The sequence below is a fragment of the Balaenoptera physalus genome (genome assembly GCF_965194825.1).
Source record: "Balaenoptera physalus genome assembly, chromosome: 14".
NCBI classification, from domain to species: domain Eukaryota; kingdom Metazoa; phylum Chordata; class Mammalia; order Artiodactyla; family Balaenopteridae; genus Balaenoptera; species Balaenoptera physalus.
This window is the reverse complement of record NC_138893.1, coordinates 8,768,426-8,785,974: the sequence shown is the minus strand read 5'-3', so window position 1 is coordinate 8,785,974 and position 17,549 is coordinate 8,768,426. Positions and strand designations below refer to the sequence as shown.

Here is a 17,549-nt window from a genome sequence, read left to right as displayed (position 1 = left end):
TGCCTTCTTGCATCCTGTGGACAGTTGAAATAGTTTATATATTTAAATAATATCCTGCTATTTCTATTTTATCTGACTTTAAAAAACATTAGCAATGATTGCTATATTTTATCATTTGAAGAGAGAAACAAATCATGTTTTAGTGTCTTTTACTTTGTTGATAAATAGGTTAGTAGACATCATGATATTGAAGAATCCTTACATTCATAGACTAAACCCAGTTTGGCCTAGTTTATTATTCTTTTGAAATCTTATTAGATTCTATTTATGTTTTATTTAGAATTTATCTAGAATTAGCATATATATTCATTTTATATATGAAATAACCTTTTAAAAATTGGATCTTAAATTTCCTTTCCAATCTCTGTTTAATAAATTGGTATCCTCAAATTTTCTACTTTGTTGGGCAGATTCCTTTTGATGATTTTTAACTTGCTGGGAAGCCATCCTTGTCCTCTGGAGTAGTCAGTTATGTTCTTAAATTAAAAAAATTTTTTTTTTGGCCATTAAGTTTCATATAGCATTGTCTTTTTATCATTTTATAATTTTAATGTCTTTTGTATCTTATATTCTTTTCTCTGTGTTTTTTTCTTTCTTTCCATTTTATCCTTAGCCTGGTTTGTGACAGGTTTAACTATTTATCTTCTCAAAAAATAAACATTTCGGGTTTATTCAACCTTTTCTCGTATTTTATTTGATTTCTAGTTCATTAAATTCTCTTTTTATCTTCATTAATTCCCCTTTTCTATTTAATTTGTTTTCCTTTTTTAGAGTGTTAAAGTGAGTAATACATTCCTTCACTTTAGTCATTTGTTTCTTTGTCAATGAAGGCATTTAAGGCTACAAAATTGACTTTGAATACAGATGTATCTGTCTCATTGATTTTGGTATTAGGAGTTCCTCTTTACATTGCTTTCTAGATAGTTTATGATTTTAGTTCTGGTTGCTAATTTTAGTTCAGTATACCTGATTAAATGTTCTAGAAACATCTTGCTGTTAGTGTTGAGTGAAGGAAGTTAGACACAAATGGTTCCAGTTACATATAGCACACAAGTGACCTTTGCTGTTGAAAGTCGTGAAGATGGGGAACATTGTGGTGGATGGGGCAGGAAGGGAACTCCAGGGCAGGTTTTAAGGTGCCATGTTGTTCTCTTTCTTGATCTGGGTGTTGGTTAAGTGGTTTGTTCACTTTGTGAAATTCATTCAACTGTTCACTTAATATTTTGCACTTATCTCTTCATGTTGTTCTTTCATAGAATGTTCAAAAACATAAAGCTAACAAAAGAACTAATAAAATAAAAACACATTTTTTTTAAAGAACTGACGTGCCTTAGAAGCATTGCTCAGTACTTATTAAGGAACCCAGCTATGTTCAGAACTACTGAATAACTGGTATCCTATGTAATGTTTTCCTTTGCTTCTTTGTTCAGAGTTTGCTTAGACTGTGGATGAATCATTGAACATAGATATGTGAAAACATTCTAGTGATTGGTTTTCAAATCAATATATTTATTGATTGCTTCTTTAAAACAAAAACTGATTCATCTTTAAAACAATAGCTGAATAAATATATTGAATGACTAATTTGTACAGGGACCTGTGCAATTATTTAACCTGAACCTGACAGCTTACAGTTCCCTTCAGCTGTGTTTTGACTCTGTTTACTGTCATGGCTCACCTTTTTGAGTTGCCTACTTCTTAACACCCATTTGAAAAAGAGATATTGGGAGTTATGGCGTTATTTCTGCTTTCGTGCAGGCTATTATGCATCATGAAGGGCACATGGATGATGGCCTAAATTTATCCAGATCTCAGCATGAAGAGTCACGGACAGCACGTGTCATCCGGAGCACGGTCTTCCTTTTCAATAGGTTTATTAGGTACATTGCCCTTTGTTGTGGTGGTTGTTTAATATTTTATTTTAATTATCTTATCAGATTTACAAGTAGACAATTCTAAAATATACTATGGTGGTAAATCTCATACAATTTGGCAGTTCTGCAGAACCCATTAGAAAATGCTAGTTAGATGATTTTATGTCTTTCTTTGAAATGAATTTTAAAAAAAAGACTGTGGTTTTAAAAATTGTATGTGTAACTTATAATTGATAGCTGTATGTCAGAATTATTCTATAACATATCCCTGTGCTAGCCCTTTCACACTGGAGGTAGTACAGCCTACATACTTTGTGAGTTTTGAACTCAAAAGAACGATTCTTGCAATAAGTAACCTTTCCCACCCTAATAATGGAAACAATTGCATATCTACAAAACTAAACCAAACTTGTGTCCAATGTGTTTTCTGGGAACATTATACCAATATATACTCTGGTTGGTGATGGATATTATGTATCTCTTTAAGCTTACCAATTTGATGGGAAAAAGTGATATATATGTGTATATGTATATATTTATAGTAGGTACATATTTACTTATAATTATTTTTAAAATTTGCATTTATGTGAGACTTGTGAAAAATGGGTGTTGACCAATTTTCTTCATTTATTTTTTTCTTTGTGATTTACCCTATTATTTGATAATATTTCTATTAGGCTGTTACGAGCTTTTGTTATGTTAGAGATACTAATTACCTATAATCGTATATAAATTGCAAATATTTTCCAAATATTTTCCCAACTTACTGGTTTAGAAAGATTTTAAAGTGTTTTTTCATCATAGTTTACTCTATAAATCAGCATATGAAAGACCTTTGCCACCCAAGATTATATAAATATTCACTTAATTACTCTCTGCTTCTTTTATAAACCATCCCACTGTGTGTGTGTGCATTTGTGTGCATACTTTCATGAAGTCAAACAATGTGCACAGCGTTCAGCTTCATCATATCCTTAGTATTTATCTCACTTCTCTGCCTCATCTAAACCCTAACCCTTTTTAGATGGAGTCAGGCTTAGAGATGGGGTAAGCATCAGATTCTTATCATTTTTTATGGTACTTATTTCTTGTAATAAATAAATTTTTGACTTTGAAATTATAACTTATTTTAGGATCAGTTCAACTTAGATTTTTTTCCATCTTGTTCTTTCCATGGTTCTTTTTGACTACAGCCTTATCAGTTCTATAAGGATTGAGGAAAATAATCATAAATCTTTAAAATAGTCTGTTTTCTATGTAATTATATACATCAGTACTGACTTCTTCAACTACAAAAAGACAAATTTTTATTACATTGTGACTTGCGTGGTATTTTCAGAGGCACTATGGAGATTCCATTTGGCAAGCAAGAGCTGAATTAATACCAGAGAAAAAACTGATTATTTGTTTTAAAACATATTTTGTCAGAAAGATACTATATCCATGTTTAGACTTAATGTAGTGATGGTATGCCTTAAATGGCACTTTGTATGTTGATCGAGATACGATAATTCATCTTGGATGTGATTTGCTTTTGCATATTTGCTCTTTGCTCAAGACCAATCATATTTTTTTAAAAAAAGTAGTGTCTGTGATTGGGAAGCTTAATTTTAGAATCTAACACTTGCTAAATTGATTAGATAGAGAACCAAACATGGGAAATTTGGATTCTGTGGCAAAAGTACTTACTGAATTATCTATTTGCTGTTTCATATTGAAATTCAGTTTTTGTTTGGGTTATTTTAATGAAATTCATTTATTATACTTAGCTTGATAAAATAGGTCAGTTATATAACCCGTATTTAACTATAGTTAGCTCTCTGTATCCAAGGATTTTGCATCTGTGTATTCAACCAACCATGGATCAAAAATATTAGGAAAGAAATTCCAGAATGTTTCAAAAAGCAAAACTTGAATTTGAAGCATGATGACAACTATTTACATAGCATTTACAACTATTTACATAGTATTTACATTGTATTATGTAGGTTAGCTAGAGATGATTTAAAGTATACAGGAGAGTATGTGTAGGTTATATGTAAATACTACACCATTTTATATAAGGGCCTTGAGCATCCGCAGATTTTGATATCTGAGAGAGGTCCTGGAACCAACCCCCAGTAGATACTGAGGGAGGGATGATCATTTAAAAAGATTATCTGATTCCCATTCTGATCTTTAATCTTTTTTTCTGTTTGCCTTGGGTTTAATTTACTCTTCTTTTTTTGGTTTCAGAGGATGAAGGCTGACATCATTGATTTGAGACCTTTCTTATGTCATTTAGTGCTAAAATATCTGTCCTTAGTGGCATCTCTCACTCTTTGCCGTGCTGTGTTTCAGTTTCCCTTTTAATTGCTTCTTTGACCAATAGGTTGTTCAGTTTCCAAATATTTGGGGTTTTCCAAAGATCTTTCTGTTACTGATTTCTAATTTAATATCACTGTGGTCAGAGAATATGCTTTGTAAAACTGAATGCTTTTAAATTTATTGAGACACGTTTTATGGCCCAGGAAGATCCAAAAAGCAAAACCTGAATTTGCTGCATGCTGGGAACTGTTTATATACATAGCATTTACATTGTATTTACCACTATTTACATAGTATTTACATTGTATTGTGTCCTATAAGTAATCTAGAGATGCACAGGAGGTGCACAGGAGGATGTATGTAGGTTGCATGGAGAGACAGACATGGCTACTCCGAGGCAGCCTGAACAAATTACAGCCCTTACTCTGTCACTGAACCAGGAACAGTGTTATAACTCAGTCTAAGCACCGGTCCCTCTTCTGTTACCTTCATAGCCAAGGTCATACTAATCAACTCAATTACAAGTCCTCTCAGACATTTTCATAATGTTTTCTGTTAGTTGCTCTACCAGAATATGTTCTATCTTGGTAAATGTTCTGTGTGCACTGTAAAATAAATGTTCCATGTGCCCATTCTCCTTTTATTGGGTGGAGTGCTAAAGAATGTCAATTTGATCTAGTTGGGTGATAGTGTTGTTTAGATCTTCTGCTTCCTTACTGATTTTCAGTCCATATGTTCTATTCATTATTGAGAGAAGGGTATTGAAATCTGACTATAATTGGATTTTTCTGTTTCTCCTTGGCAGTTCTGTCATTTTTTCTTCATGTATTTTGAAGCTCTGTTATTAGGTTCATCAAAAAATTTAGGATATAATAAACTGACCCCTTTATTATGAAATCACCTTTTTAAAATCCCTAGTGATATTTGCTATGACATCAACTTTGTATGATGTTAATATAGCACTTCTGCTCTCTTGTTTTCCTTGGTGTTAACATTGTATATTTTTTACAAAATCTTTTACTTTTGACTTACTATTGTCTTTAGAGTCAAAGTGCATTACTTTTAGGCAGTATGTACTTGGGTTTTGATTTTTTATCCAATTTGGCAATCACCGCTTTTTAATTGTGAAGTTTAGTCCATTTATATTCATACGATTATTGATATATAAGTTTGCCTGCCATCTTGTTATTTGTTTAGTATTTGTCCCTTCTGGTCTTTGTCCCTTTTCCTTCTTTTTCTACCTTCTTTTGGGTTGAGAATTTTCTGCAATTCCATCTTATCTCCTTTTTTTGTTGGCTTATTAGTTATAATTTCTTTTTTTGTTATTTTAGTAGTTGCTTAAGATGTTTAGCATACAACTTTAACTTATCACAGCCTACTTTCAGGTCATTTTACCTTTGTGAGTAATATAAGAACGTTTCAATAGTATACTTCTCTCCCAGTCTTTGTGATGTTTTTGTAATACATTTTGCTTTTATAGATGTTATAAACCCCACACTACATTTTTATCATTTTTATTTAAGGTCAATTAGATTTAAAAGAGATTTAAATAATAACAAATGCACATAATATTTTGTGCATATAGTTACCATTTCAGGTGTTTTAATCTTTATTATTTTTTTGAGGATTTGCATTTCCTATGGGTAGTTTATCTTTATTCCCAAAGTGCTTCTTTTAACATTTCTTATGGTGCAGGTCTCCTGGAAATGGAAACTTTGGCTACTGTATGTCTGAAAATGTCCTATTTTACCTTCATTTTAAGTGATTTTTTTTTCTGGGTGTAACATTCTAGGCTGACTTCTTTTTTTTCTTTTGGTTCATTGATTTTTCTTCTTATTGATGATTATATTTTATTCTTCTTTACCTATCTGGTCATTTTTGTTTAGTTGTCAGACATTGTGAATTTGTTGGGTACTGGATATTTTTGTCTTCCTGTCAATATTTTTGAGTTTTTCTGGGAGGCATTTAAGTTACTTGGTTATGTTTGATTCTTCTGGAATTTGCTTTTAGGATTTTTGGGGTGGGAGCAGATCCGTGTTAAATCTAGGGCTAATTATTCCCCACTCTTGAGGCAAGACCATCTGTATACTCAACCTCATGCCCCATGAATTACGAGGGTTCCCAATCTGACTGATGGGAGGAGGCACCATTTCACATCCCGTGTGAGTATCGGTTACTGTTTTCTCTAATTATTTCAGAAGGCTTTGTTCCCTGCCCTGGGTAGTTTTCTCACGTGTATGTGTTGATCAACCCTCTGCTGAATATTTGAGGGGGACCCTCTGTATTTCTCTGGAGTCCACTCCTGTGTAGTGGTCTCCTCTCTGGTACTGTGTCCTGCAAACTCTAGCAACCTTGGTCTCCCAGACTCTCAGCAATGTCTTCTCAACTCAGGGAGTCTTCTTTGCCTCACGTGGGTTCCCATACCTGTATCATGGCCTAGAAATTCTCCTAAAGCAAAGTGGAGCCATTGTAGGACTCACCTTGGTTGTTATCATATCTATCCTTTATTTCTTGATGTCCAGTGTCTTGAAATGTGTTCTCCAAATATTTTGTCTTGTGTTTTTTTTGGAGGGAGAGGAGGGTTGTTTCACTTTATCTTGGCTGAAAGCAACTCAGATGTAGTTGACACATGAAATTCGTATTTCAAGATGAGATTCCATGTTTCCCCTGGCAAATGTAGTCTAACCTTTGCTAGTTCTATATTGATATTTTTTTCTCCTTCAGATTTCTAATCACAAGCCCATCATCAAACTACCATCTTTTCCTAGTTATCCAGCATCTCCTTTTAAAAGTGTGTCTCTTTCCTGTGATCATGTAACAGATGATATGGATGAAGATAATGAGTCTGTTTCTCTTTTTTACACTTAACTGACCTTAATTATGTATTAGTTTTTCAAAAATTAAATTTTAATTTAGCTTTATTTTTTTCTCTTCTTTTCTTTCTAGAATACTCACCCGCTGGTTATATTATTTAATTCATCATGTTTATATATATTTCTATATATATGGATTTTACTTATGTGCTTGTTAATGTTACTGAACTATTTGAATTCCTGAATTTATATAACTTTAATATAGTTTAATGTAATTTAATATAGCTTCTTTAATATAGCTTAGAAACTTTGAAAAGTTTTACATAATTACAGAACATTGTAAAGGATATGTTATTTTAAGTAACATAGTTTGATCCTTCTATCACATTCATGAAAGCACTAAAAGTATTTAAAACCTCAGTATCTTTATAATATTTTACAATATCCATATATTTTTCGAAGTAAAATTTTTTAGGTATTCATTTTATTAATGTAGATTTATATACTATTAAGAGACTCATTTGAAAAATGTAGACTCAGACCTTTCTTTCTTAATTCTTAGAGTGGAAGTTGAGATCTATTTTGTTTTTGTTCATTTGTAATTTTCTTATGCAGTTTATTTTCTGTGACCCTTCTGGTCTCTCTCCCCAAGGTTAGGGTAGTGGTGGTGGTGAGGTGTGTGTGAGGGTGTGTGTGTGTTTGCATTTGTTTTCATGTATAGGGGAATGGGTTCTATTTTTCTGCACTGTTAAAAAAAAAAAAGGGTATAGCTTTTTTTCCTCTAGGTATATTAATAAATGTATTCTTTTAAAAAATTTTTTTTTTAATTTATTTTTTATACAGCAGGTTCTTATTATCCATTTTATACATATTAGTGAATAAATGTATTCTTGAAGTAAATGGGATAAGGGAGGAATGTATGTTTGTAATATGATTTAATCTTCAAATTATAAAATGTAGAGCTGGAATTCATGGCTTTAATTTTCATTGTGACATAGCATGCTTCTACCACCTTTGATTTCCCCCAATTATTTTTTTTTTCATTTTTTTTGTCCTTGATAAATTAAGGTAAAAAATGTCTTTTTATTGGATAACCCTAAAACTTAGAATCATTAACATTTTTAAAAAACTTTTTATATTATATTGGAGTATAGCCAATTAACAATGTTGTGATAGTTTCAGGTGTACCGCAAAGTGACTCAACCATACGTATACATGTATCGATTTTCTCTCAATCTCCCCTCCCATCCAGGCTGCCACATAACATTGAGTGGAGTTCCTTGTGCTATACAATAGGTCCTTGTTGGTTATCCATTTTAAATATAGCAGTGCGTACATGTCAATCCCAAACTCCCTAACTATCCCTTCCCCTCTGGTAACCATAAGTTCATTCTCTAAGTCTGTGAATCTGTTTCTGTTTTGTAAATAAGTTCATCTGTATCATTTCTTTTTAGATTCCGCATATAAGGGATATCATATGATATTTCTCTTTCTCTGTCTTATTTCACTCAGTATGACAATCTCTAGGTCTATCCATGTTGCTGTAAATGGCATTATTTCATTCTTTTCAACGGCTGAGTAATATTCCATTGCATATATGTACCACATCTTCTTTATCCATTCCTCTGTCGATGGGTATTTAGGTTGCTTCCATGTCTTGGCTATTGTAAACAGTGCTGCAATGAACACTGGGGTGCATGTATCCTTTCGGACCATGTTTTTCTCTGGGTATATGCCCAGGAATGGGATTGCAGAGTCATATGGTAGCTCTACTTTTATATTTGTAAGGAACCTCCATACTCTTCTCCATAGTGGCTGTACCAATTTACATTCCCACCAACAGTGTAGGAGGGTTCCCTTCTCTCCACACCCTCTCCAGCATTCATTGTTTGTGGATTTTTTGATGATAGCTATTTTGGCTGATGTGAGGTGATATCTCATTGTAGTTTTGACTTGCATTTCTCTAATAATTAGCAATATTGAACATCTTTTCAGTATGCCTCTTGGCCATCTGTATGTCTTCTTTGGAGAAATATCAATTTAGGTCTTCTGCCCATTTTTTGATTGGGTTGTTTGTTTTGACAATATTAAGCCTCATGAGCTGTTGGTAAATTTTGGAGACTAATCCCTTGTCGGTCATATCATTTACAAATATTTTCTCCCAGTCTGTGGGTTGTCTTTTCATTTTGTTTATGATTTCCTTAGCTGTGCAAAAGGTTTTGAGTTTAATTAGGTCCCATTTGTTTATTTTTTAAAATTTCCATTATGCTGGGAGATGGATTGAAAAAGATATTGCTGCAATATCATTAACAGTTTTAAGAGTCTTGGATAGCATTTGTCTGACAAGAGGCTTCTCCTGGAAAGCAATTGAATGGTTACATTTCTGATAGCAGATATATTCAGCCTAATAACCTAAAAACTGACATTTGCTATTATTTCTCTTTAGGTTTGAAAAATGTAGATATTATATTTGAATTACTTTTGAATTTTATTTACTTTTGCATGATGGGATTTGAATTTGACTTTGTTATATTTATCATTCAACTAGAATTAATGGGTTAAAATGTTTAGAACAGCAATGTTACATTGCATATGAGTATTCATTTTAAAAAGGGAGAAATAATTTTCTTCTGACAAGTCATTTCTGTTGCTTTTTGGGCATAGAAGGCCTTGCAGAGATGACAAGACAAGGTAATAGATGAATTTCATTGATGTACTTGATTTGGAATTACAGGTAGAAACTTTAAGATAGTCACACAGTTTTACTATTTGAACTGTTTATAAAGCTGAAGTATAATATTCCAAAATTATTAGTAATATTTATGTAAATGATGATATATTTTAAATAATAGCATCATAAAGTTCAAAGATAAGCTTTGAACTTATAAATTTTTCATTTATAAGGTTTTTATTGTTTTTTAAAATATAAATTGTAATACAGTCAGATAACTAGAAAGAAATATTTCCTTGGAATAAAATATTGCCATATAATTTTGCCGATGCAGAGGGCAGAAAAGGAAGTATATTTTATGCATCAAATTTTGTGATGAGTAATATGAATGTTACTATATCAACTATAGTATAGGCATTTTCCCATTCTTTTATGGTATCTGTTGGGTATTTTTTTACTGAGCTTTTTATTTTGGAATAATTTTAATTTACAAACATTATGCTTTAAAGTGTTTCTTTCCAGATACATACAAACCTATGAGTTTTAAAATTCAGAGTCTCAGAAGACCAACAAATTAACACATTTACATGCCAGTCATATGCTTTTCTTCAAAGGCTAGAAAATGCAACTCGATGCTGTTTCTTAATCTACTTCTTAAATACATCTCTTTCAGACAATGGAAAAGCATGTTAATATACTGTTTTCTGATTAATAAGTGAATTTTCTAAATTATTATCATTGGGATATATCTTTAAATTGGCAGGAATTAGGCAGGATGGCAGTGAGTGTCAGTGATAGCATAGCAGTTAACGGTGTTTATGCCAAAAACAAAACAAAACAGAACAAGTAAATGTCAGAATTATGAGCCTGGGAAATTGCATCTCAAATGGTGAAGTATATAGTGTTTTAAAATGAAAATCAGTTGGTTTATAAATATTTAGACCATTGGTTTTGTAGGCATTGGTTCTCCAGATCCTTTAGATTTTCTTCTAGATGAGTTTCTCTTGATACTGGTGTTTTAAATATAGCATTGTATATATTTGACGGAATATAACATTTTTCATTTGAATATATTCATTATTTTTGTTTGAGGAAAATTAGGGCCTTTCTTATGTGTTCCTTTTACAGGCATATAGGGAGAGAGAGTAAAGCTTTCAATCATCTATAGACTAAAAAATAATAAAATAAAATTGTGAATCACTGATGTGGAGAAACATTTGTTATTTATTTTAGGGGCCTTGATGCTCTCAGCAAAAAAGCGAAGCCTTCCACTGTAGACTTACCGATAGAGTCTGTAAGTCTAAGTCTGCAGGACCTGATTGGCTACTTCCACCCACCAGATGAGCACTTAGAGCATGAAGATAAGCAGAACAGATTACGAGCTCTAAAAAATCGGCAGAATCTCTTCCAGGAAGAGGTGAGTTTCTACCAATGATCGTTTCTTTTCTGTCATTGTCTTGGGGAAACAAGTTCTTGGTGGGGAAGATTCTCTATCTATTTGACATCTGCATTTTGAGATATACGTGAGCAGGTGTACTGCTATACAAGGGAACAAGGGAACCAGGCCTTGGGGGAATCCTGCAACAGTTTTTATTTCTCTCTCAGTAAGTATTAATTTTAAAAGATGACACTCTTCGCTTCTCTGGCAAAAGACGTTTTATTTTACTGTCTGCTCAGCTTTCACTCTGATCATCGTTGCACAGTAGTTTGCTTTATGCTCGTTATATAAAAACAGACTCTCAAAGCATCTAAATGGATACAGGCTTTGGAAAGCACAAGGGTTTTCGAAGTGTTCAGCAGGTTCCTTGGGGCTCCTTGGAAATGCTTCAGGATCCACTGGAGCTTTGTGTTGGGGGTGGAAGTTGCCTGGGAGAGGGCCACCTGGGAGGCAGGCTGCAGACTCCCTGCTTGGGCAGAGTACCCCCATTTTTTCTTTTTGCATATCTTAAGATTCTGTGATTTTATTCTCTGAAAGTTCCCCTGCTAAAAAGAGCTCAAGTGCATATTTTATAGGCAGAATAACAGAAGGACCAAGTGGTACGTCTAATGGTCCTGATGCTAGTGTCCGAAATAGTACCACGTATTCAAGAATTTCAGTGGGAGGATGTCAGAGTTGAGCTGGCAAATCAGGCCAGATCAGCAAGTGTTCCCATTCTTCTCAGTGCTCCCTGTATGTGGATTAATGCATTTTTCTGAGTGAAAGTATCTTTGTAAAAAGTATTTAAGAAAAACGGTTAGTGGACATGGTTGAGTTCCCATAGTTCCTAAATCTATGTTCTTCTAGTTTTAAAACTGTTTCCTAATTTTCCATCAAAAGCCGTTGAAACTTACATTAATTTTTGAGGATTTTTTTCACTGTGTACAAAAGGAATGACCTATCTAGAGCTCATAATGGCATGAAAGCACAGGAAATGTCAACATAAACCTATAATAGCAACATGGAATAGTTTATTGGGATCATTTCTTTTTGTACATGCCAAACTGTTAGGTATACTGCACTTATTTAATATCTAGAAAAATAAAATGAAATATTGGGCTGTGAAAATTTAAAATATTGACTGGGGTTAGTGTTTTTTTCAATTTCTCATATAAGACAATCTGAATGGGAACCTAGAAATGTTCTTAGGGTCATAATGTCTCTTACATTCTTTGTGTGAAGTAAGTTAATTTAATTTGTCAACTCTTTCTAGCTCTTCCTTTCATGGGCTTTGCCTCGTTTTGACAACCTTGATCTAGAAATAATAGTAAAAGCATAATTTGAAAAGTAGACAGCTTCTTACAGAGTTCTGTAATGAATTTTTGATTTGCCTTAAAGATATGTTTTCATGAGCTTTTCTTTATTAATTTAGTATATCTTCAGTTTACTATTAAAAAGGAATGATGATGATGATGGTATCCTCCCTAAAAGTAAGGATCTGCTCTTATGCTTATGCAGGGTAGGGGGAAAAATCATTTTCCTCTGCTCAGGTTCATTGGTTGGGGCCCTGCAGTTTAGACCGACAAAAGACAGATGTACAAGAGAACAATGAATAGATTATTAATGTGTGCACCATGTGTGTACTCAGTGATGGGTAACTCCAAGGAGTGGTTAGAACTCAGGTTTACATAGCATCTTAACACAAAGAATAATAAATTTGTAGGGAAGTGATAAGACGAAAGGAATTTTGAGCTTGGGGGGGGTCAACAAATTGTGGGAAGGAAATATATGGGAGAAACTAGTGGGCAGTTAAGGGCTGGTTTGATGTGTAGATCAAACATTGTCTCAAGCATCCTCCTGCCCTTCCTGGTGGAACGGAGAAGGGTAGCGAATTTTCCGTGTCCACTTTTTCTCACTTGCCTTCAGCCCAAAATAATCCTTACGCCAAAGTGGCATATTTTGTGGTGGCACACACTGAACCCTTTCACTTACGGTAGAATACTGTTATGACGGATTCATCATTCTACCATTAAGCCTTGCAAATGTAAGTATGAAGTACATATTTTTATATTGTTCTGCTTCTATTTGAGAACAGCACTCAGGATTTAAAAACCACTCGAATCATTTCAGGAACATTTTATTTCACATGCAAGCGTGTTTCTTCCTGTTCTTTGAGTAAATGAGGTCAGTGTTCTTTATGATGAACGGACTTACTTTACACCAGGCTTTTTAAAAAAAAAAAACCGACTGAGCATTTTTTTTTGCCCGTGAGCCGAATCGCAGTTTCTGATGGGGATTTTTCTACCCTTCCAGGGAATGATCAACCTTGTACTCGAGTGTATAGACAGGCTGCACGTGTACAGCAGCGCTGCACACTTTGCGGATGTCGCTGGGAGAGAAGCAGGGGAATCTTGGAAATCGATTCTGAATTCTCTGTATGAGTTGCTGGGTAAGAAGTATGATTGGGCTTTCAAGGCACCTGACTTATGTCTATTTAACATGATCATGTAACAGTTACAGCAGCTTTATAACATGCTTCTTACTTGAGGCTTTCAAGTTTTCCTTTAGTTGCACTAAAGTCAATGATGTTTAGTATTTAAATCCATCTCTGAGCGTGACAGGGGGCCAGAGCAGTAGTTTTGCCTTTGGTTAAAGGGGGAGAGTCGTCTAGGGTGTAGTTTTGTAGGTGAGGGACCTCTGTAGGGATGTGCATTAAATGTTCCCTTTTTGATTCTGAAGTTAGTCATACAAGAGCCCATCTTACTCCTCACAACCCCATCTTGTCAGGGATCTCCTCCAGTCTCCTTCTCTAAGCTTGTGGAGATCTGTATCTGCAACTTCTAGGTAACTTGGCATATGCTCAGCAAAAATTGCAGTGGTTTATGATGCATTCCTGTTTGCGCTTTGCAGACATTCATAAAGTTGTTGGATGACTTCAGTCAATGTGATGATGTATGTCAGAGGCTTAACATTAGCATATTATTGTTCTTCTTATCATATATGCCCACTTCTTTTGGATACTTTCGTTGTCATCTTCTCGCTCGTTAACATAGTCATGCTTTCTTCCTCCACTTCTGTTTTTGTTCTTGTTGTTTCTGCCTTTTAAATATGTCTTAGAAAAGGAACTTTAGTTGGAACTGTTGGATATAGCAAGGAAAGTTCTGGATTAGCTGATAGAAGGCTGTAGCATCATGATTATTGCAGACACACCCTCCTCTTGGTTTCCTCATCAGAAAATGGAGGAACAAAGTTTTTTTCGTAGTTGCCTCTGGGCTGAAATGCTACATTCTATTACTTCACCCATTCTTTGAACCCAGCATCACACACTTCATACATTGGTAGCCTGCATCTCTGGTGCGTAGACGGTGCTCAGCAGATGTTTGAGATGTAAACACCTGAGACCGTGTTGCTAGCTGGCTATTGTGAGATTTCTGGTTAATCTCTGTGCTTCCACTTCTTTTCTCCACCAATCTTTTTTTTTTTTTTTTTTTTACTTTTTTTTTTTAATTACTTAATTATTTTATTTATTTATTTTTGGCTGTGTTGGGTCTGCGTTTCTGTGCGAGGGCTTTCTCTAGTTGTGGCAAGCAGGGGCCACTCTTCATCGCGGTGCGCGGGCCTCTCACTGTCGCGGCCTCTCTTGTGGCGGAGCACAGGCTCCAGACGCGCAGGCTCAGTAGGTGTGGCTCACGGGCCTAGTTGCTCCGCGGCACGTGGGACCTTCCCAGACCAGGACTCGAACCCGTGTCCCCCGCACTAGCAGGCAGCCTCCCAACCACTGCGCCACCAGGGAAACCCAGCAATCTTGGTTTTAATCCCTTGGCTAGTCCCTATCTTTTCCAGGCGCCACTCCCCTTCACCTGCTGGTGGACGCTTTGGCCAGGTAGAGCGGCAGCGGCCACGGGTAGACGGCGGGCTCGGCCTCCACGGGCGACTCCAGCCTCAGCTTCTCCCCCAGGTCTTCGCGCGCGGCCCCCGCACCAGGCTAGTCTGGCGGTTGGGGGAGGGGCGGGGCGCCGCCGGCGGGGGCGGGACAGGCGAGCGGGCGGGAGGCTGAGGGGAGGGGGCCTGGCCTGGGCCTCAGCCGCCGCCGCCACCGCCGCCGCCGCCGCCCCGCTCTGTCCGGCCCCCGGCTCCCTCTTTGTGGTCACAGGCCCGGGGCCTCCAGCGCTGCTGCCAACTGCGGCCGGCGTGAGGCGAGCACAAGGAGCCGGGGCCGCGCTGAACCACTCACTCGCGGCGAGCGCCGCCCGCCCCGTCTCTCCACCAATCTTTATTTTAGACTCTGGGAAGCCCTCACACGCTTCCTCATGCACTTTCATGGACTCTCTGATACTTGGTGTATAACTTCTTGTTCTAGTCTTTGGAATACTCAAGGCCCGTGGCTGGTCTGTCCCTTCCTTTTCACCTGTGACTTCAGCCAGTTTATCTCGAGGCACTCGGCATTATGTCCTGCCTGTCCTTACCTCCAGTCCAGTACTATCCCTCCAGACTGTCTAGAATTATTTTATATCAGAGACTTGATATACAGGAAATATATATTTCTATTTAAAGTATATATTCTATATTAAGTATGTATGTATATATACAGCATATGTTTCTTAAGTATATGCATTTATTTCCTTAATTCTTTACATCCCATTTGATTAAGGAAGGATTTAAGGGAGCTATTACTTAAAATTGACATAATTAGGACCCCCGAGAACTCACATCATAATGGAAGATAGCATAATAACCATATATGTCACTAAGAGAGCACACAGTGATTTCAGGCAATGCATGCTTTGTGGCTTTTAAACTAATTTTTTCATGCAACGAGAGACATAAATTCTGAGTGTACTTTCCACATGTACACACACACACACACACACACACACACACACACACACTCTCTCTCTCTCTTAACTTTAACTTTTATAGTTTCACACAGCTCTTCCTCAGAGGGTTTTTGCTAATCCCCTACCCCCGTGTATGTGTGTGTGCATGCGAGTATGTATGTGTGTGTGTATATATATATTATATATATATGAGGCAAAACACTTGAGATATATATATATATATACATACATATATATATATATCTTCAGAAAAGCTTCCTTTTCTCTTTTATCTGTTTTCTCAAATATCTTTCCTCTTAATTGCTTGTATAGTCTCCTGAAGGGGCATCCTTGGTAACAGAGACCGCTTGGAGTCCAATGGACCTGGGTTTTGATAGAAGCTTCATCCATTCATCAAAGATTAATTGAGTGTCTGCTAGGGGATATGCCGTAATCTGGGCAATGAGGTGCAGTTGTTAGCAGGATATAGTCCCTGCTCTCATGAAGCTTATGGTTGAGTAAGAGAGACAGGCGGTGTAAATAGCAAAGCCAGCCACAGTGCTGTACAGTTACTGCCTCAACCATCTCAGTACACATTACTGTTAAATCATGTTAGTAAGTGATTAGTAAAAGACTGATAAATTGGACTACATGAAAATTAAAACTTTTAGGATAAATAATATCATTACAAAATAAAAAACAGATGGGAATTTTGTAAAATATTCAATCTATATGAAAGACAAAGGCCTAGTTTCTGTAATATACAGTGTTTTCATAAACGTATAAGAAAAGGGAATATTGTCTAATAGAAAAACAGACAACAGATGGTAACAGGTAGTTCACAGAACAATGAATAAATAATAAAAGCTTCTCAACATGGCAAATAAAGAAATGGAAATTAAACTAATAAGTAGAGATCATATTTCACTTATTAGATTGGCACAGACCAAAAAAATGGTAATACCCATCATTGGTGAAAATGTTGCATAGTATCTTCTTGGTGGGAGTATAAATTGATGAAATTTAAAAAAACCAAACAAACCTCGATCAACAATACACGTAAAACTTTAAATGTATATATTCTTTTACTCTCAGAATTTCTACTTTAAGAAGTGTATTCTAGAGATACATTTGTGCAACTGTGGAAAGGATGTCCACTGAAAAATTGTTTATAAGTAGCATAAAATTGAAAACAATTTTTCTATCAACAGGGGATTGGTTACATAAGTAATAGTATACCTATAGAGTGTAAAACTGTGTTATTGAAAATTGAGATAAGTATACCATTTGGAAAACTGTATGAAACAGGCTAGGTTTCTGGTCTTCTTAGTATGGCAATCTAGGATATGGGATTAAGGGGGGAAAAATGCAAGATGCTTACTGTATGCATAGTTAGATTCCAACTGCATAAAATTAAAAGTTTGTAGAGACATATACATTCTTGTATATATATTGGACATTTCTGAAAGGTTGCACAGAAAGCTGTTAGGTGGCTGCTTCTTGGGGGAGAGATCTTTTATTTTTCTGTGTGTTCTAATGAACATGTATTCTTAACCTATTTACATGTATTACTCTTTTTTTTTTAATTAATTTATTTATTTTTGGCTGTGTTGGGCCTTCGTTTCTGTGCGAGGGCTTTCTCCAGTTGCG

At 35.5% G+C, this 17,549-nt stretch overlaps 1 protein-coding gene and 1 long non-coding RNA gene across 8 annotated transcripts in view; one reads left to right on the top strand and one right to left on the bottom strand.

The window, feature by feature from the left end:
* RYR2 (ryanodine receptor 2) overlaps positions 1-17,549 on the top strand; it is a 732,481-nt gene that overhangs the window by 367,063 nt on the left and 347,869 nt on the right. For all 7 annotated transcript variants that reach the window (XM_082425485.1, XM_082425482.1, XM_082425483.1 and 4 more), the window contains 3 exons: positions 1,759-1,880; positions 10,899-11,082; positions 13,396-13,531. In XM_082425485.1, coding sequence (XP_082281611.1) covers positions 1,759-1,880; positions 10,899-11,082; positions 13,396-13,531 — 442 coding nt within the window. The remainder of the gene's footprint in view (positions 1-1,758; positions 1,881-10,898; positions 11,083-13,395; positions 13,532-17,549) is intronic.
* The window catches only part of LOC309643169, a 241,475-nt gene that overhangs the window by 98,051 nt on the left and 125,875 nt on the right, over positions 1-17,549 (bottom strand). The window lies entirely within an intron of this gene.